Here is a 21,665-nt window from a genome sequence, read left to right on the forward strand (position 1 = left end):
CCATGCTAGGCTTACATTCATACTAAACAAGTGCTCTGCACTGCAAATACTTTGCAGGTAATCCAACTTAGTTTCTCTCTTGGTTTCTGTAACATACAGGTGGGAAGATATTTCAAGTGATTTTTCAAAGTTCAGGAGCCTCCAGGGATGGACGGTTTTCTGTGAACTTGCAAAAAGCAGCCAGGACTGTTTATCTCACCATCTCAGCTGTGAGGCCAGGAGTTGAGAGGGGTGAGGGGGGTGTTTCTGTGCACTCAGAATGCCAGCAGTAAGAGGAACAAGAACTGTAAGAACAAAACCTCAGAGCTTGAACCCCATTCCCCTGCTACAGGCATGAGGGGAAGACCCATCGACCCCAAATGGAAAAGATTAGAAACTGTGGGCAGCTTAACTGAAGGCTGGGAAGGTCATGGGTAACTGTGCTGTAGGCAAAGCCATCTTCAAGTACAGTCACTGAATGTTTTTAATCCACGGTCCTAAATTTCACTCTCACCTTGAAATGTAGCAGATTTTTGTAGAGCAGTCTTTGCTTTTAATCTAATTCTTTTCTTTTTTTCTTTAAACTTCTGATATAGTCCAATTATGAAAGCAACACTGCTTATTATAATAAATGAAACAATACAAAGATATATGAAGGAAAAGTTAATACTCATCCACTCTCTTGTCCCTATGATGTAAAAATTTAAATTATCTGGTGATTGTCTTCACCATTATTCTAACTCATTTATTTTAACTAATGTCTATTTGTTCACTGTATGGATGAACCATGATCCTTTCAAGTACTTCTTTATTGGTAGATATTCAGTTTTGTTAAGTCAGGACTATGGCTGTGATAAATAACTATATTCGTATAGTTTATATCTTTAGGGTAGATTTCTAAAAGTTGGATTAGTCAATAAAAGGATATCTCTACCTTTATTTTTAACAGATATTTTTTATTCCTTTCAAATAAATTTACAGCATTTCACACTCTCACTAGTAATATGTGTGAATATCTTTTTTTTTTTCTTCTTCTCACTAGTTTTGAACAGAGAACTGCCCTGCCTAGTACTCAGCTGGTTGGATCATCGTCTCATACACCAAAAGGTTACCGGTTTGATTTCTGGTCAGGGCACATTCCTAGGTGGCAGGTTTGATTCTAGCTGGGGTGAGTACAGGAGGCAACCCATTGACGTTTAGCTTTCCCATTAATGTCTCCCTCTCTCCCTTTCCCTCTCTCTAAAATCAATAAAAACATATCTCAGGCATGGGTTGAGTGGGGGAAGAAAGAGAGAGAGGGGAGAGAGAGAGACCTTTTGTTAAGGCCTTTGTATACATTTTTGAGATTCTATTGGGTGGTGGAGATATTGCCTGGAAGCCACAGATGCCACACCTCCTCCTAAGTCCCCTTGCTTATTAAAGCTGCCACCAATCCGGTGTGATCTTCCTCTTCTGTCTCTCCTTGCCCTCCATGAGCAGGGGCCAGTTTCAGACTTCACCCAAAAAGTTCCCAAGGTTTTGACCCAACCCTGCCTCACTGAAGAATAGTTCCCATGATTCATGCCTATAAAAATACCCCTAGATTTTTAGCCATTTTGATTTTCACTTCATTTTGTCATTTGTCATTTTTATTTTTATAATAAAATCCTTTAACCTTCTGGAAATTGTCTTTATACATGCAAGCTATTTTGGCCTGCCGCAATGTTTTGGCATATTTTGTATAACCAGATAGTATATGTCCTTACTAAGAACTTTACCTGCTTCCACACTTACAGAAAGTGTAAGAATCACAGCAGACTGGGTACTGGTGAAAACAATGACAAAAGTCTACAGTTCCAACTAAAAAAGAGAAATTCTTGGCCCTTCTGCTTGGTTAGAGAGGCCAAACCAGTTTGACTGTAGTTAACCAAGGAGATATGAGAGGGAACATGGGGAGCACACAGAAGTGCCCTTTTGGGGGAAAGCAAGCCTCCTGCAGAAGGAAGGTATATAAGTTAATCCACTCCTTCTTATATGACTGGAGGGACCTAGTCCAGCCTCCAGCCTCTTCACTAAGTTGAGGTTTGGCAGAGAATGTCAGCTTCTTGAGGCAAAAATAATTAAATGCAGGAGAAAGACAGAGGAGCTAAAGGAAGGAACAGTAGGCTACATTCCCACCTGCTTTTTATGAAGCAGTTTTCCTGAAATGGTCTAGGTTCTGAACCAAGAGCTGTACCTGCACCTGTCTATAAGATCTGCCACGTGGTAGAAGCCCCTCACAGCAAAAGGCTGTGAAGTGGTCTGCGTGTGGGTTTGGTGAGGAAAGCTTTGCCCCTGGGACCGATCACTCCTTCCAGGAAACCGCACCGTCTGACAAAACCACTGACACCCTCACGGGAAAGCAAGCATTTGGATACTTGCCAGCCTGTCCAGACAGAGATAAGAACCGAGGAAGAGAAGGAAGCTCTCCTCCACGCCTTGGGGGTGCTCACATGAAGGAAGAGCAGTCTCAGCCAAGGAAACGAGACTCCCGAGCCCAGGAGAGAGTGAATGCAGGGCCCTTCATGTCTCCCTCTGCCCAAGCTCAGAGGGTGACGAGGGATGACTGTGAAAGAGCAGCACAGGCCACCTGTCACTAGAGCCACTGGAGACTTCTTGGATGGAGGGCAGAACAATGACCATCAAGGTTCAAAATTGATACATGAATGTGCATTTGGAGCAAAACTGCTTTAATGACTAAAACAAACAGAAAAGATAACCTGTTTCCCAATGGAAAAGAGAGGACTGATAAAGCAAAGCAGGAATTAGCATGTTTTCATTCAAGATAACTGCTGAATTTATGTGAGATTTTACCATTCTCTGGACCTGTAACTGTTGTGGTTTAGCTATGTTTCCACCTACTTATCTGCTCTTCAGAATATTGAATTACCATAAGCATAAGTCAGATTGTCCTTAGACATAAAGGCTAAACTCGAATTTACCCCTTTCCCCCATGTCTTTAAAAAAAAAAATCATCACAAGCATGGTGTCTAATTTGGTTTATTCTTTGAAAAGCAGGGTTTGGTGTATATAAAACAGAAGGTTCTTCAGGCAGCAATATGCTAAATTTTAGGCATCTTGAAGGCCCATTTTTCTACTATTTGGTGTGGGTTTTGAGAATCAAGTAAGCACATAAAAAGTACATATCAACACTATAATAAAACTAACATGGTTATTCTACCTTTTAGAGAATTAGACCTATTTCTACATCATTGTGAAAGTCACTCTTTAAAATTAGAAACTGAGAACAGTGAGGAAGTGAAATCTATTTTATCAATTAAAAAGCTATCTGTAACATTATTCGATGATGGATGAAGTGAGAGATGTGAAAACTTGCAATCAAAGTTTGCATTTCTTATTTTCAACAAATATGTATGATCTATCCAGGCAAAGCAACCAGGAGAGTTAGAGTAATCCCAGTCACCATTGTTCCAGGAAAGATTTTCTTGGTACAGATGTTGGGTGATATTTTACACTCATTTAGGATCTTGAATGGTGAAAGAGACCCAGAACAATTTGACAAAAAGAGAGAAGAAACAGGAATAATCCATAGACAGAGAAGAGCTCTCCAAAGGGACACACTCAAGATTTGCCTTAATAGATCTTTAAAGCTAAAATTTGAAAGTTATTAGAATGGCTTCATTATCTCTCAAATGAAAAACCGTTGCAGGAACACTCTTGTCCTTTTATTAAGAGCCTGACTTTTATTATTAAAATTTGCATTCATAGTTTGAATTGATTATCTACTATTCTGCATCTTAAGTATATCACACTTAATTTCATAATTTTCTTTTTTGAATATTTTATTATTTCCCATTTTAATTTATTTAAATTGTATTATGGTAAACAACTTAAACACAAATTTGAATTTCCTTTTTTTTTCTTTATTGGTTAAGGTATTAAAAATGTGTCCTTATACCCCCTTTGTATCCCCACTTCCCCACTCATGCCCTTGCCCCCCTGGTGTCTGTGTCCATTGGTTAGACTTATTTGCATGTGTACAAGTCCTTTGGTTGATCTCTCCCCCTCACCCCCATCCTCCCCTACCTTCCCTCTGAGGTTTGATGGTCTGATCAATGTTTCTCTGTCTCTGGATCTGTTTTGTTCATTATTTTATGTTGTTCATTATATTCCACAAATGAGTGAGATCATGTGATCAATTTCTCATAATTTCATTAGGACAGCATCCTAGAACTGGAATTAGTGGTTCAACAGTTTACAGTCTTTTTGTTTTCGGTCTCTCTTTTCATTCCTACCGTGTTTCCCTGAAATAAGACATCCTCTGAAAATAAGACCTACTTACAGGTTTCCTTCTGAATGAAATATAAGGCATCCCCTCAAAAATAAGGCCCCCCCTAGGCTAAACATGAGAGATTTGGTCCACTGATTCTGAAAGAAATGGAGTCACAAGTAATTCACCAGGAAATTCAGGGATTGGAATGTTATGATGATGTTCCAGAAGATGTTGACATGATTGTCATTGAATAAATTGATACTGTAGGATTCACAGTTTGTCTGGTTTGTGTTGACAACTACCGGACTACCATTACCGTATACAGGTAATAAATTTCCTTTATTTTCATTTAACAATAAATGTGTACTGTATTCTTCTTCATGGAAAAATAAGACACCCCCTGAAAATAAGACCTAGCTCATCTTTGGCAGCAAAAATTAATATAAGACACTGTCTTATTTTCGGGGAAACAGGATAACAAAACTTCTATAAAAGGTTTTCTAAATTAATTATCTGTATGCTCTCTCTTTTTAATATATACATATATACATATATATAATATATAAATTTTATTGATTTCAGAGAGAGAAAGGGAGAGGAAGAGAGAGATAGAAACATCAATGATGAGAGAGAACCATTGGTTGGCTGCTTGCTGCACACCCCTACTGGGGATCAAGGCCAAAACCTGGGCATGTGCCCTTGACTAGAATTGAACTTGAGACCAATTAGGCCATAGATTGAAGGTCTATCCACTGAACAAAACCAGCTAGGGCTGTATGCTCTCTCTTCTGTTTTATATCAATTTAATTCTCAGGTCCAGCTAGAGATTCTAAGAGGGAAAAGATTTAGGACTACCTCCCCTACGATCTCATCTAGGAATATGGCTTTAGTTATCACTTAAACATTGATGACTCACAAATGCACATCTTGATCCCAGCCCTCTCCATTGAAAGTCAGTCTCATGTCCTACCTAATAAAAGAGTAATATGCAAATTAACCATCACTCTACTACACCCACAAGCCATGCTCACCAGCCACGCCCACCAGCCAATCAGAGCAAGTATGTAAATTAACCCCAACCAAGATGGCTGCCACCACAGAGAGCAGGAGGGAAGCTTGGGTTTCCCTGGCAATGGAGGAAGCCAAGCTTTCCACACACGCTGGCCGGCCCAGGCCTCCACTCAAGGATACAAAGTTTTAATTATAGAAGATAAATCCCAAGAAAAATGGCGGCAGCCACAAAGCTGGAGAGAGCAGGCTAGGGTTGCCCCTGGCAATGGAGGAAGCCAAGCTTTCCACCTGCCCTGGCCCTCCTACACCTCCACTCCAGGCTACAAAGTTTCAATTATAGAAGGTAAATAAATCCCAGATACCAGGGCCTCCAATTGGGTCACTAGGGAGCATGGCTGGCCTGAAAACCATCACAGGCCCCTTGCCCAGGCCATCCCACACCCCAAGAGAACCCCCACCCTGATCTGGGACACCATTCAGGGCAAACCAGCTGGCCCCCACCCATGTACCAGGCCTCTATCCTATCTAACAAAAGAGGAATATGCAGATTGACCATCACTCCAACACATAAGATCAAGATAGTTGTCCCATGTGGTCAAAGATCCTGCCCCCATGTGGACACAAGATGGCCAGCAGGGGAGTGCAGTTGGGAGGGACCAGGCCTGCAAGGGAGGGCAGTTGAAGGCAATCAATCCTACAGGGGAGGGCATTTAGGGGTGACCAGGCCGGCAGAGGAGGGAAGTTGGAGGCAAATGGGTTGGAAGGGGAGCAGTTAGACATAAATCAGGCTGGCATGGGAGTGGTTAGGGGGTGATCAGGCTGGCAGGCAGAAATGGTTAGGGGCAGTCAGCAAGGCAGGCAGGTGAACAGTTGGGAGCCAGCAGTCCTGGATTGTGAGAAGGATTGATTTGCTAATTATTGATTTGCTATTCTATTCAACCCCCCCCCCCTCGCCACACACACACACACACACACACACACGCACACATACCGTGCACAAAATTTGGGCCTCTAGTATACTATAATCTGTATAACATTTATACTGGATGTATAATTGGCATCTAATATTTAACGTATCTAAAGTATAATGCCTATTTCCTCCTATAGGCTCTCCCCTCATTTACTCCATCTCAATACAACACAGTATTAAGTAGTGGTAAAGCTATTGGATATCAGCGTCTTTCTCCTAACTTTAAGAAAACTTCTACATTTCCCCATCAATAGGTGCTGATTTGGGGCTATGGAATATGCATTTTATGTTAAGGAATTAATTTTTAATTCTTATTTTTTAATATTTTTAACAATTGGGTTGTATTTTGTTACATTTTTTTTCTGCATTAATGATTATGGTCGTATGATTTTTCTTCTTAGCTATTTTGCCAGTTATTAAGCTACTTACTTTTCAAAAAATATTTTTTAAATATTTTTTATTGATGTTAGAGAGAAAAAGGGAGAGGAAAATATAGGAACATCAATGGTGAGAATCATTAATCAGCTGCCTCCTGCACTCCCCCTACTGGGGATTGAGCCAACAACCTGGGCAGGTGCTCTGACAGGGAATCAAACTGTGACTTCCTGGTTCATGGGTCGATGTTCAACCACTGAGACACAACAACCTGGAGCTATTTCCTCCTAACTCCAAATACTTTGTTCCTATAGTTTGCTTCTCTTTGTAGTAAAGGCAGATGCCTATCATGCACTGCCACCTAGAGTTAACTATTTTATATGTGTGTTTTTAGTCTCCCTAGCTGTATAATTAGAATTTTTTTTTTTTTGCACATTTTATTAAACATGCCACAAGGTTAAAGGTGAATAAACTTTAGCTGGCAACATTCAACATTTATTAATGACCTCCCACAACTCCTGTCTATCATTGCTCAGGAAAATTGTTAGTCACTTTTCACTAGATGCATTCCTGCTGGGAATAGCCTAGAATGTTAAAACCATCACTTGGAGACAGGAGAGAAAATTTCAAGGGAAATGTTCGTGTAAATATCAATGCCTCCAAACAACAGGAACAACTCCTTCTTTTCTTCCCAGATTAAAATTCCTTTCTTTGAAATCATTCTTGTTAAATGTACTCAGCAGTAGAAAGGAAATCTTAAGATACCTAGAAGGTTTGCTAGCATTTCTGCAGTGTCAGATCTGACATGATTTGACAGTGTTCTTACTGGGAAAAAGAACAATCATATTCACAGGGAAGTGTACCAATTTACAAATACTCGTTATCTGGCAACCACCCCATGTGTTCATTGTGTTTTTCTCAAGCAGCAATGAGAGGACAGGAGAAGGTACAACAACGTTTATCTCATACCTGCATCTTTCAAAGGGTGCTAAATCCAGTCTGAGGGACAATTACAAGCTGATCAGGGGAAAAGCTAGAATAAGCAGCCTCCCTATTTTAAAAATTTCATATATGAAGAAGAATGAAAGACTAATATCCACAATTAATATCAAAGATGTTATTCATCACATACTTTTAGCCACTTACCTCAGGCCCACACTAAGAAATGAAGGGAGGGAAGGATGGGGATAGATTTGCCAGGGCCAGGGTTTACCCAGGGAATGTAGCTGAGAAAATGTGGTCAAGTAGGTATCTAGTGTCATCTGAATGAGGATTGAATTCGAAGAATAGAACTTTCTTAATCTCTCATTTTCTTGAGTCCCTAATCCTTGCTGAAAATATAAGAAATATGAAATTAATATGTTTCAGGTAACTAATATGTAAAATATGAGAAATTACTAGAGTTTGCACAATGCCCAGATCTAAATATAAGAAACACTTAGATTTTTTGCAAATGCATCATCATTCTCAAAGTTAGCCAGATACCAGGTTGTTCTCTCAAAGTTGAGAATATATTAAACGATAGGATATTATAGCTCCCTTCTTTATATTTTTTCTAGAGGTCCAGTGCATAAATTTGTGCATGGGTGTGGTCTGCTGGCCCAGTCCCAATTGGGGCGGATTAGGGCTGGCCTGTCGCGAGGAGGAGATGGCGGGAGGTTGGCCAGCCAGCCCTGCCCCCTATTGGGGAGGATTGTAATCAGGGGTGGACCAGTGGGGGGTGGAGGAGAAGCAGTGGGCCTATCATGGTGTAGTGGGCTGATTGGGGGCAGGGCTGGCGGGGAGGAAGGGAGAGGGCTTTTGGCCAGCCCGCCCCACTCTTGATTGGGGTGGGAGAGTCCAATCAGGGTCAAGCCAGCAGAGACGAAGGGCTGCAAGGTTGGTCAGCAAGCCCCATGCCCTGATCAGGCCAGTTTGCTGGACACAGTGGGTGTCATAGCTACCGGTCATTATGGTCATTATGACCATTATGGTGGCTGGCTTTTTAGATAGATAGATAGATAGATAGATAGATAGATAGATAGATAATAGAGAATTCTGGGAAAGTCAACTCTTTTAACTAATTTAAAACTGTTCAGATTGAGAAACATAACAAAACAGGGTAGACCATAACCAGTTAAGAGAAACAACCAGTTCTTCTCTCAACCTTTTATTTATACCCCTTAGAATGTAATACAGAGTCATACAGGCAAAGAACCCACATAGATTTCCATCAAACGGGAGGAGAGTGAGGAACGGAATATCAGTTGTTAAGGATATTCAGATAGTTATCCCTGAAGAACATTTTGAGACTATTTTGTTTTCTTCCCCTCCACACCCCGCCCCGCCCCTGTATGTCCTAATTTCCTTTCATTGAACATGATTACTTTGTACTAAGTGGTATTAAATTAAAAACAAACTTTAATTTAAAAGTTCAGACCACATGGGGGCAGTGTTTCCACTGACATAAATGACTGGCTGGAAGCTAGACCTCTGCAGAGGAGCAGCAAGAAAGAGTATTTTTCAAAGATGAGTTTAATGTGACAAGTGAAATTTTGGTTGGTTGCAAAAACAGTAAGAAGATCACCAGGGGTTTCCACCCAAGAGAAACAGAAGAATCTAGAACAGTGACATAGGCCCACTGAACATGGCCAGTTCCACGTCTCCTAACTGAATCCTCAGTCTCCAGGAAGAAGCAAAAATGGAGATTCCCCTGCGAGCTTCCCTGATGCTCCTGTGTGTGCAGCTAACCTGTGAGTGAGGGACAGTGTGAGGGGGAACAGCAGAGCCAAGCGAGGGAAATGGGGCACCTCTGAGAATGAAATCTAGAGGGATCTCAGGGACAAACGGGGGTTTATTCTAAGGAACAGAAAACAACTAAGGAAAAAAAAAAACAGTTTCTTTTGTATAAAAATCTCTTCACTCTTCCTAAACAGGGTCAAACCAACAACCGCCAGTGGAACAGAGCCCAGCTTTCCTGAAAGTCCAGGAAGGAGAGAGCTTCACGATGAATTGTAGTTATACAAACAGCAATTTTGATTTCTTCCAATGGTTTAGGCAAGATCCCGGGAAAGGACTCAACTCCCTGATACAAATGCGGTTAAATGTGAAAGAAAAGATCAGCAGAAAATTCACTGTCAGGCTTAACACAGAGGGCCAGCACTTTTCCCTGCATGTGAGGGATTCCACGCTCCAGGATTCAACCAGGTTCCTGTGTGCAGCGAGCACACAGTGTGGCTCAGGCACCTGAACCCTGCACCTAAACCCTGCCCAGCCCTGCACCTTCCCTCTAAGGTCTTCAGGACACTGACTTTAACTTTGCTCTAAGTAAAGGGAAACATGAGGCACTTTTTATTGCATATAATAAAATGTTTTTCATTTGAAGACCATGTGTAGAAGGACAGTGATGTCAAATACCATGTGATATACAGTATTTTGTTTCTCAGTGTGAAGTCCTTACTCAGTTAAAATTAGTCAAATTCTTTTTTTTTAAATATATATTTTATTGATTTTGTACAGAGAGGAAGGGAGAGAGAGAGAGAGAGTTAGAAACATCGATGAGAGAGAGTCATCGATCAGCTGCCTCTTGCACACCCCCACTGGGGATATGCCTGCAACCAAGGTACATACCCTTGACCGGAATCGAACCTGGGACCCTTCAGTCCCCAAGCCAACGTGCTATCCATTGAGCCAAACCGGTTTCGGCAAAATTAGTCAAATTCTTGCTCTTTTGTCCAAATTGAGATCCTTTGTAGACTTTTACAAATATACTGGAAATATAGTATCTGTAAAGCTATGGTCATCAACTACAGAAATGAAAGGAAATATATTTTGACATCCCAAAAAGACTGGCTTAGAAGATCAAGTGCAAAACCTGAGGGAAACTTGTAATATAAAGTTCATAAAGGACATCATAAAAAGAGAACACAATGTGATGGGAAATCTGGTTTCTCCTTTAGAGGGGAAAGGTCAACCAGCCGGCAGGGGAAGAATCAAAGGGGTGTGACCAGAGGTTATGAACAGTGGGTCTTTGAAAAGTGCTCAGAATCCTGCTCTTTTCTAAGGTCAGACTCCTGAGCCGGTGGAATGGGAGGAAGATGAGTCACATTAAGGAGTGACGATGAACTGAAGAAGCAGTGTGTATAGGCACAAATAGTTGAAATCATTATCTCTTACTAGAGGCCCACTGCATGAAAATTCATGCACTGGAGGGAGGGTTCTTCAGCTCAGCCTACCCCCTCTCACAGTCCAGGAGCCCTCAGGGGCAGGAGGTGACTCAGCAACCAGGGAAAGGCAATGCCCCATCACACCCCTGCTGCTGCCACTGCTGGCAGCACAAGCCTCAGTGACCCTGGTTACCTGAGTCTCTGGCAGCCTTGGGCAGCTGGGCAGTCAACATACGAGGCTTGCCTGTGCTTCGGGCTGGTCCTGGGTGGCTGAGGGGCTGAGAGGACTAGGGGACCCCAGAGGCAGGCTCATGGAGCAGCCAGACCCACCTGGGGGCAGGCCTGGACATACTGCGTGTCTGCCTCCCTGGTAGGGCTGAGCATCTTGTGGCTGTGGGTGCTACCATCTTTGTGAGGGTGTGATGGTCAATTAGCATATTCCCTCTTTATTAGATAGGATATCCACACCCACTACAGAGGAAGCAACATAATCCAAACAGAGGATGCCACCAGTGTCTGTCCACTTCAGTGCTTGAAAAATAGACCAATGAACAGATTAGCCAAGGTGACAGGATAGAGGTTCTCCATAGCCCAGAATGATGGTTTTATCTCAACAATTCAGATAGATTTAGCTACTTCTGCTGCCAAACAGCCATCCTGTTAGCAGAAGACACCACAGTGAGCCTTCAATATGGAATCACTTCTGAAGGAAATCACCAGCCACTGGTTGGCAAGTTGATTACATTAAACCACTTCCATGCTGGAGGTGACAGAAATCTTTTATTTAAATTTGGATTCATACACACATCTGGGTAGGAGTTGCCTTCCCTTCCATAATGCCACACATAACAGCACAAAACTGAGGGCTCAAAGTGTCTAACTGATCTTTAAAGGATTTCTCATCCCTCTGCAACAACAGACCCATGTTATACCAAGGAGGTGTGACAATGGACACTTGACCGCTGGATATAATGATCCTACTAAAAAGAGCGTTATCCACAAACCACTAGCCTAGGAGAACATTGGAATAACAACTCGAAGGCCCAGCCAAAGCACCTGCATGAGATAGCACTCGGAGAAGTTGAAGAGCTGTTCTTCAACACGGTGCTGAGTTCCTAGGCAGCCCCCAGTCAGCGATGGCAGTGAGTTTATGGATTATTCCAGCTCCTTCATGCTTTATTTCAGATAACTCTAAAGGGTATGCTATCCTGAATCCCAGCCTTTCCCAGCTGGATTAAGCTCCAATTGCCCATAGTAATAACTCACTTGATGGACAACACCCTATATCATCTTCCTTCCCTTCCCTGAATCACTTCCTACCAATGTTTTTACAAACTGTTAACACAAATCCTCATTTTGAAGCTGACTTTCAGAAATTCAAATCATCAGACAAGGATGGAGATGATCTAGAAGAAATTGTTGCCCCTTCTCCCATTGTTACCAAACTGGGTTTGGGAGCACAAGAGATTCTAACATCTTCATTCGAGGCTGTTCCCAATTCTCACAACTCCCTGCACCTCTCTGAGGTGAGAGGTTCAGCCCCTTACCACTTGGTTATGGAGAACCATGCTGCTCAGGGACTCCAACTCTGAAATTAAGTATGCATCTCTGTCACTCCTCTGGAAATGGGAAATCTAATGAATCATAGTACATTCATTTTGTTTAAAAGTTTTTTGTTCACAATCTTTTCTCAAAATGAAATGTGTAGTGAGAACAACTCTTACAATGAGTTGATTGAGGCTATTTAGTGCTGATGAGAACACTTGCAAAAGTTACTTCAGAGGAACTTGATACAGCACAAAGAAGGACTAATTTTTTAAAGTAGCTATGGAAAAGTAGACATAATTAGACATGATATGAACAGCTTCCAAGTTTGTCAGTGCTCTTTTTAGTCAAAACATGTATCTTTTTTCTCTTTATTTTAAGAAATTGTAAAAATTGAATATATAATATACCAAGTGCATTCTTATTATCCGTAATCAATTGTTCATATTAACCATAATTGCTTTGCCATTTTTATTTTCAAAAGAAGAAAACAAAAATTTCAGAGTTCGCCATTGTTCCAAATGAAACCTGCCACTTCTGCTCGCCATTCCAGGTCCAGCCTCCTCTTCAAAACTAGGTCATATCAGAAATAAATGTCAGCATTCTTTCCTCTCTATTTTCATTCTAGAATAAAAGAACTCTGAAAACAAGTCTCACTTTCATTAAAATTATAAGCAAGGCCTATTTTCTGAAAGAGAGACCAAAATGTATCGGAGAGACTCCTCACTATGACACTCCTCCTACCTATGATACCATTTCCTGTCACCAAGCACAGAGAAGAATCTAAATCAGAGAAAGAGACTCCTCAGCCTGCAGGGAGAACTGCCAGCATGACGCTTGCTACCTTGCTATGGGCAGTCATGGTCTCTACCTGTCTTGGTAAGGAAGCTGTAAGTCTTTATTTATTTATAATGTTACCTAATGCAGCTCTAAAACAAGAGAGGATTAAGAGCACAGAACCTGCATTGTCTCACAGAGCCCAGCTAAGGGATCCAAAAGTGATATATGTTCTGCCTGGGGTTTGGATCAAGAAGAGGAAAGGTGGGTGGGTATGGGAGCCAGCTGGGAGTCTGCCTGCTTTATCTCTCTGGTGCCATCCCCCAGTGCAGTCCTTTCTGTCCTCTTTCCCACAGGATCCAGCCTGGCCCAGAAGGTCACTCAGCCTCAACAAGAAACGTCTGTGCAGGAGGCAGAGCCTGTGACCCTGGCCTGCACATATGATACAAGTGAAAGTAATTATTATTTGTTCTGGTACAAACAGCCTCCCAGCGGGGAGATGGTTTTCATTATCCGCCAAGAATCTTTGAAGCAACAGAATGCAACAGATAATCACTTCTCCGTGAACTTCCAGAAAGCAACCAAAAACTTCAGCCTCAGGATCTCAGACTGCCAGCTGGAGGATGCTGCAGTGTACTTCTGTGCTCTCAGTGAGGCACAGTGAGATGAGTGACAGGGAGAGGCTTACAGAAACCTCTGGCCTCAGTGCCTGTGTCAAGGGGTGCTTAATAGGAACATAGAAATTATTGTCTTTTCTTGGGAATTAAAATTCCTTATATCTGAATATCAGAAACACAGAAAGATGGATGTCTGCAAGCTAGAGTCCTTAAAATTACAATAAAAATAATGGCATATGTAGTGCCTTCCAATTTTACCAAGAGTCCTCATACATATTATCACATGTAACCCTCATAGCTCTGTGTGATATATGTGACAGATCAGACTTCCTAAGCATTTCCTTCATCCAGAAAAATTTTATAATTTGCCTGGGAGTACATACCTACAAGAATCTTAAACTTTTCCATCTTGTTACTTGAACCTTTATAAAATGTTTTTTTTTTCACTTTTCTCTTATTTTCCCATCCATGACTAACACAGAATCTCCACAGAACAAAGTACCCAATTTAAAATACAGAAAATGAGACAGTGGCAGCATACCTTGGGAGGGTATCCACTAGTCCATCCAAGAACCTGAAAGATGACCTATGTCCATGATACAGAGGTCAGATGATCCAGAGGAAATGATAGAATGGCCTGTTAAAGGCTCAGCAAAGGACCCACTCAGGGCCAACATTAGTGGCTACAATGCTATTCTCCAGAAGAAATAAAATTTGTTATATTAATGGCTGATATATGAATAGATACTTTTAGCATCCTAGCTAATATACACAAGTGTAGAAACTAAGAAATGGGTGTGGAATAGACTCTTCTCACATCTCTCCTATACCCCATTCCAGAATTTATTGTTCTCTTTCCCTCAACGTTAGGTTCTATTGGATTAGAGGTCTGGTTCCCAGAGGAAGACTGTTTCCACCAGGGAATTCAGCAAGGGTCCCACTGAAACTAGTTATGACCATCATCTAGGTCACTTTGAACTCCATGTGCCAATGGTCCAGCAGACAAAGACAATGGTTATCAGACTTGGAGGGGTAGCTGACCCTCATAGTCATGAAGCAGCAGGTTGTTGTGACACATCAAGGGCAAGAAGGAATATATCCGGAATTGCAGTGTTTCATATTGGGCATTTCCATGTCCAATAAAAACAACATGTGGCAATTATTGATACAAGATCTATAAAAGGGCAGAGTGATTAAGAACTTTGACCTTCAGTCACCGCACCAGGCAAGCAATCTAGGTTGACTGAAGAGCTATGCAAGGAAATCTGGAGAGTGTGGAAGAAGAGGGAGAAGATGACTATCAATTACAGCCTTGCTACCTGATAAAGAAGTAGGGCCCAACACTCATGTCAAAGGCTCCTCTAAGAAGCTGCTCAGGGGCAACACACTTAGTGATTAAAATGCTGTTCTCCAGAAGCAGTAATTAAATGTTTAAACTGAATTCTCCAGGTTTTGGCTGGCTGCAATTTTTTTAAAACCATCCTGTATTAAGTGTTTTAAATAAATAGCACCCAGCCAAAACCTTGAAAATTCAGTAATATAGTGATAAGCATGCATTTCAATAGTGCAAAGTGAATGTGTGACTTGTTGCCCCATTCAAATGTCTCGCTCTAATTTTATTAATGGCTGTGGTAGACAAGTCTGTGGATACTCAGACTCATTCAAACTGTAACATCCAACATTAAGCATGCACTGAACAATTTTTACTTTCTACCCCAAGGCTTTCTCTGACTCTTTAAGAGCTCACTCAGGCCACAGGCAAGCACAGCCTGAAAGGACAGGGGAATTACCAGCCCTCCTGGCAAGCACCAACCAGTGATGAAAGAGGACCAATAAATTAAATGCACTAGCTTCCTGATTTCCAGCTAACAATCCTAAGGGACCCTAAGCTCTTCTTGGGAGATCCTGGCAGAATCAAGCCCCAACCTTGCCCTACATACTTTCTCACTCATGCTTCCTAATATCACTCCCTAAATAAATTACCTTCACCTGAGTCCTTATTTCAGGGTTTATTTGGGGGAAACAATAAAATACTACTCAAATGTAAAAAAAAAAAAAAATGTGGGGGGGAATCTTACCTTTTGTGACAGCAAGAATGGATCTAGAGAATATTATGCTAAGTAAAATAACACAGTCAGAGAACTACAAATAGCATGTGATTTCACTTATATATGCAATCTAATGGGCAAAATAAACAAACAAAATAGAAACAGGTTCATACCTAAAGAAAACAAACTAAAGAAAACAAACTGTACGCTATTAGAGAAGAGAAGATTTGGTGGAGCTGGAGAAGAAAAGTGAAGAGAGAAAGGAAGGAAGAAAGAAAAGTGAAGAGAGAGAGAGAGAGAGAGAGAGAGAGAGAGAGAGAGAGAGAGAGAGAGAGAGAATAAAAGAAAAGAAAAGAAAGAAAAGAAAAGAAAAGAAAAGAAAAGAAAAGAAAAGAAAAGAAAAGAAAAGAAAAGAAAAGAAAAGAAAAGAAGGCAGGGAGGGAGGGAAGGAAAGAGGGTAGGAGAAGTTATAGACACAGACAACAATTTGGTGATTACCAGAAAGAAAGGGGTGGGAGGAGGTAGAGGAAGGAAAAAGAGGGATAAATGGTGATGGAAGGAGACTTGACTTGGAGTGGTGAACATAAAATACAATATACGGATGTTGTACTATAAAATTGTACACCTGAAAACTATATAATTTCATTAACCAATGTCACCCCAATAAACTCAATAAAAATTTGTAATAAATAAATAATCAAGGTCTCTTCATTAAGTGGAAATAGGAATCAGAAACTCATATAAACAGATAACTTTCTGAACAGATTTCTGGATTAAAACATTTTTTTTTTTTTTCTGTGTAGAAGAGTCAATTATAGAAATTTCCCCAGTAATTACTTATTTGATCTGAAGAGGGCACTGCTTGCATTAGTTGACAGGAGCTGCAAAGGATTCTCAGGTTCAAGAAGACAGCTCTGATATGCACCCCTATGTTCATAGCAGTGCAATTTACAATAGCTAAGATTTGGAAACAGCCCAAGTGCCTATCAGCAAATGAGTGGATAAAAAATGCTGTTATACATTTACACAATGGAATACTATGTGGGGGTAAAAAAGAAGGAACTCTTACCATTTGCAACAGCATGTATGGACCTGGAGAGCATTATGCTAAACAAAATAAACCAGTCAGAGAAAGATAAATATCACATGATTTCACTCATATGTAAAATCTAATGAACAAAATATATCCACAGACATCAAACCATGGAACAGACTAGTGAATGTCAAAGGGAAGGGGGACGGGGATAGTGGGTAAAGGGAAAAAGTTTAACCAAGGAACTTTTATGCATAATACAGACCTGGTACATGAAATTCATTTGGGGCTGGGGTATCTCTTAGCCAGCCTGCACTCTTTCCAATCTGAGACCCTTTGAAGGCAGTCAGACATCCCTCTCACAGTCTAGGACTGGTGGCTCCCAACTGCTCACCTGCCTGCCTGCCTGATTTTCCCTTACCATCTCTGCCTGCCAACTTGATCACCACCTAACCATTCTCCTGCCAGCATGATCAATGCCTAACTGCTCCCCTGCTGGCCTGATTGACACTAATTATTCTCCCCTGCTGACCTGATCACCACTAACAACCCTCCCCTACAGGCCTGATCACCCCCAACTGCCCTCCCCTGCTGGCTTGATTGCCCACAACTGCCCTCCACTGCTGGCCATCTTGTGGTGGCCATCTTGTGTTCACAAGGGGGGGAGGGGGCCATATTTGACCACATGGGGACAGCCATCTTGTGTGTTGGAGTAGTGGTCTATTTGCATATTACCTCTTTATTATATAGGATGTACATAGTTCATGGATGTAGATCATAGAGTGGTGAAGGCTTCGGAGGGACAGGTGTGGGGAGAAGGGGGTCAATGGGAAAAACAACAACTAAGAAACAAAGAGGACATCTAGAACACTTTCAACAATAAAGAGAAATTAAAAAAAAAAAAAGAAGACAGCTCTGGTGGGGTGTGGGTGGAGTGCGGTGGGAGTGTTGGGAGGGGAAGAATTAAACAAAAAGAGAAAGAACTGGGCATGATCTTGTGAGGGCAGTAGGGAAGGTGGGAGCCATCATAGAGGAAATAAATGGTGATGGAAAATATAAAATTTAATTTAATTCAATTTAATTTAATTTAATTTAATTTACAAGAAACTGCTAATACATACAAAAGAACTGGAACAATTCTGAAAAATCTAGGTCAGATTTCTAGACTCTGGAATCAAATCCTTCATGTGTTTGGGAAGGCCAAGGCACAGAGGAACTTCTGGGAGCCAGCATTTCTGATCTGGTAGCCAGATGTGTAATAGTAGAATTTATGTCATTGGGACTGAGAAGAGTCTGAGAACTAGTCTCTATCTCTATATTCCTTTATTTTTTAATTTAATAAATCTTTATTGTTCAGATTATGACAATTGTTTCTCCCTCCCCCCCCCCCCATAGCTCCCCTCCACCTGGTTCTCACTCCACCCTCTACTCTTACCTCCTCCCCACTGTCCTCATCCATAGGTGTACAATTTTTGTCCAGTCTCTTCCCATACCCATACCCCCCTTTCCCCCCAAGAATTATCAATCCCCTCCCATTCTATGCCCCTGATTCTATTATATTCACCAGTTTATTCTGTTCCTCAGTTTTTTAATTCACTTTATTTTTAGATTCACTTGTTGATAGACATGTATTTGTTGCTCATAATTTTTATCTTTAATTTTTTTGTCTTCTTCCTCTTCTTAAAGAATACCTTTCAGCATTTCATATAATACTGGTTTGGTGGTGATGAATTCCTTTAGCTTTTTCTTATCTGTAAAGCTCTTTATCTTCCCTTCAATTCTGAATGATAACTTTGTTGGGTAGAGTAATCTTGGTTTTAGGTGCTAGCTATTCATCAATATTTCTTGCCACTCCCTTCTGGCCTGCATGGTTTTGTCAAGAAATCAGCTGATATTCATATGGGTGCCCGCTCCCTTGTAGGTAATTATCAATAACTGTTTTTCTCTTACTGCTTTTAATATTCTCTTTTTATCTTTTCCCCTTGGCATTTTAATTATAATGTGTCTTGGTGTGGTCCTCTTTGGATTCCTTTTGTTTGGGGTTCTATGAGCTTCCTGGACTTGTAAGTCAAATTCTTTCACCAGTTGAGGGAAGTTTTCAGTCATTATTTCTTCAAATAGGTTTTCAGTATCTTGTTCTCTCTCTTCTTCTGGAACCCTCATAATTCTGATGTTGGTATGCTTGAAGTTGTCTCAGAGGCTTCTTATACTATCTTCAACTTTTTGGATTCCTTTTTATTTTTGCTTTCCTGGTTGAAACAAGTCCTGATTTTTTGCTTCTTTGTTTTTCAAATCTTTAACTTGATTCATGTGTTCTAGTCTACTGTTGTGTCTTTGTATATTTTTTTATTTCAGTGTATGTTTAATTTCTAGTTGATCCTTTTTCATATCCTTGATGGTCTTGCTAAAATTATCGGCTTTTTCTAGGAAATTCTTGAAAAACCTTATAACCATGATTTTTAACTCTATAGCCAGTTGTTTGTTTTTCTCTGTTTCTTTGTCTTGAATTTTTGCTGCACCCCTGAGTTGGTAGGGTGGCTTTGTGTGTTACATGTCCCATATGGCCCAGAGGCTCAGCCTCCCAGTTACCTGAGGTGGACACTGTTGGTGCACCCCTTTGTGGACTGTGTGTACAGCCTTGTTGTAGTTAAGTCTTGATTGTTGTTGGTATCACTGGGAGGAATTGACCTCCAGGCCAATTGGTTGTGAGGACCCGCTGTGTCTATAACAAAAGAATTGTTGTGCTGGAGACACTCTTATGGAGCAGGACTTGTTTCAGTGGAGCTTTTATGCTCACTGAGTATGTCTCTTGAATGTGTCCCTTATGGTTGTGAGTAGTTGAAATCTGATGTCCTCTCACACTGACCACCAGATACACTAGCTTCTGGATCTCCAATGGGGTGTATGTCAACTACTGTCTGAGGCCACCCAGCAGGAGTTATAGCAAGAACTACAGTTTTCTCCTCTTTGCTTGGGGTTTGAAGGTTTTGGAACTGTCTGAGCAGAGCTATAGTTTGTTAGGTTAAGCTGAGATAGGGCAGGCCAATTATATGCAAAAGCCACAGCATGGAGCTTGGATGTGTTTGTAAATTGTGCGGGGTGGGGTTTCAGGGCTTCACTAGACTAGGGTGTGGCAAACAGTGATAGCTGCCAGTCAGCCATCTCTGCATCTCCACATTTCCAAGTCCCCAAAGCCCTCGCCCCAGCGCAGTAAATAATGATTACTGCACACACTTTTGCAAGAGAGCCACCCTCACTTTCTTTTTTTTAATAACATATTTTTTATTAAATTATTATTTTTGTACATATACCAATGCCCCCCCTCCCATTTATACCCTCCCTCCCCAGAATTTTGTGTCCATTCGTTGTACTTATATGCATGTATACAAGTCCTTGGTTGAACTCTTATCTCCCCCAGATCTCCCCAACCTCCCCACTGTAATTTGACAGTCTGCTTGTTGTTTTACTGTCTCTATATCTATCTTTTGGTTCTTCAGTTTATAATGTTCTTTATCATCCATAAATAAGTGAGGTCATGTGCCACCCTCACTTTCTGACCTGATGGCAGAGAGTCCAGCTTCTCCCCATAGGAGTTGGGTCCCCAGTTTCTTCTCAGAAACTGGAGTTCGGCGTAATTGGGAGCTTGTCTCCCTTTGGGTTGAAAAAAAAGCAGTGCACTCAGTCGCTTGCTGCCAGCCCAATTCATGTGCCTCAGTAACTCAGCTTTTCAGCACCTGTGCACATCTCAGTGCTCTTTAGTCTTTCCTTCTAGTTGTAGAACTTCCACTAAGGCAGCTTTCCTGTGGTTCTAGGTGCTGGACGTTTTGACTCTTAGTTGTAGTTTTGAAATTGTTGTGCAAGCCAGCAATTTAGGTGTTTATCTACACTGCCATCTTGTTTTGTTTCTTATTCTGCTATTTTCTTTATCATTATACTAGAGGCCCATGATATGAATTCATGCATAGTTGAGTTCAAGCCAGCCAATTAGGGGTGATGCCAACCATGGAAGGGGTTGCTGGTAATTGGCCAGGGGGCCCACCCCATGCTAGAACTTCCTGTTGAACTGCCGGTGAAGGGGACAATTTGCATATTTGCCTTTTATTATATAGGACTAGAGGCCAGTTGCAAGAAGATTCCTACAACAGAGCTTCCTGCGATGATATCCGCTGCCCAACGTGCTTCCCTCCCTTCTCCACCACCCCATTTGCTTGTGTCTCTGCAGCTTCACTTCCTTCTGCAGCACTTGGCTTCCTTGTACACTGTCTTCAGTCTTTGCTCTGTACCTGGATATGCAAATTAATCACCATCTTAGTTGGGCTAATTTTCATACTCTCTCCTAATTGGCTGGTTGGCATTGTGGTGGGCATGGCTTGTGGGCAAAGCAAAGGTGCAGAAAATTTGCAGGTTTATCTTTTATTAAATAGGGTTGAAGTTTTAAGAAATAATTAAAATAAAGAATTGGTCAAAGAATAATAGTATAATCAAAACCTGTTTTATAGCAATGCAGAGGTCATTATGATATTAATTTTACTACAAAAGGGAGAAAGGAAATAGGGAGAGAGAGAGAGAAGAGAAGGCAGGGAGGGAGTGAAAGAGGAAGAAAGGGGGGATGGAGAAATGGAGGGAAGAAGGAACAGTGGAGAGAAGAAAGAAAAAGAAAGATTACAGAGAAAACTGAAGTCATTACATTAGTTTTGACTATACCATTTTCCTCACCTATACTATTCGCCACTCCAAGATCACATTTTTACAAAAACTATTTACTAAATTACAGTCCTCACATCTTTTTTTCTTTGGAGTAATAGCCAAACTTTTGTTCTCTGAAGTAAAAGAAAACAGGCATTGATAAACATTTTAAAGCAAAACATAATCAACGGCCCACCTGACATACCATTTCCTGTTCTGACAGTGAT

The 21,665-nt window shown here is 41.1% G+C and overlaps 1 gene segment (V, D, J or C); it reads left to right on the forward strand.

Annotated features, from left to right (window-relative positions):
- The first annotated feature begins 13,056 nt into the window (after positions 1–13,056).
- Positions 13,057–14,056, forward strand: LOC118724836. The segment is given in 2 exon segments: positions 13,057–13,156; positions 13,411–14,056. Coding segments are annotated over 2 exon segments (357 nt in total).
- Positions 14,057–21,665: the final 7,609 nt, after the last annotated feature.

The sequence above is a fragment of the Pipistrellus kuhlii genome, unplaced genomic scaffold (assembly GCF_014108245.1).
Source record: "Pipistrellus kuhlii isolate mPipKuh1 unplaced genomic scaffold, mPipKuh1.p scaffold_m20_p_1, whole genome shotgun sequence".
Taxonomy (NCBI): Eukaryota; Metazoa; Chordata; class Mammalia; order Chiroptera; family Vespertilionidae; genus Pipistrellus; species Pipistrellus kuhlii.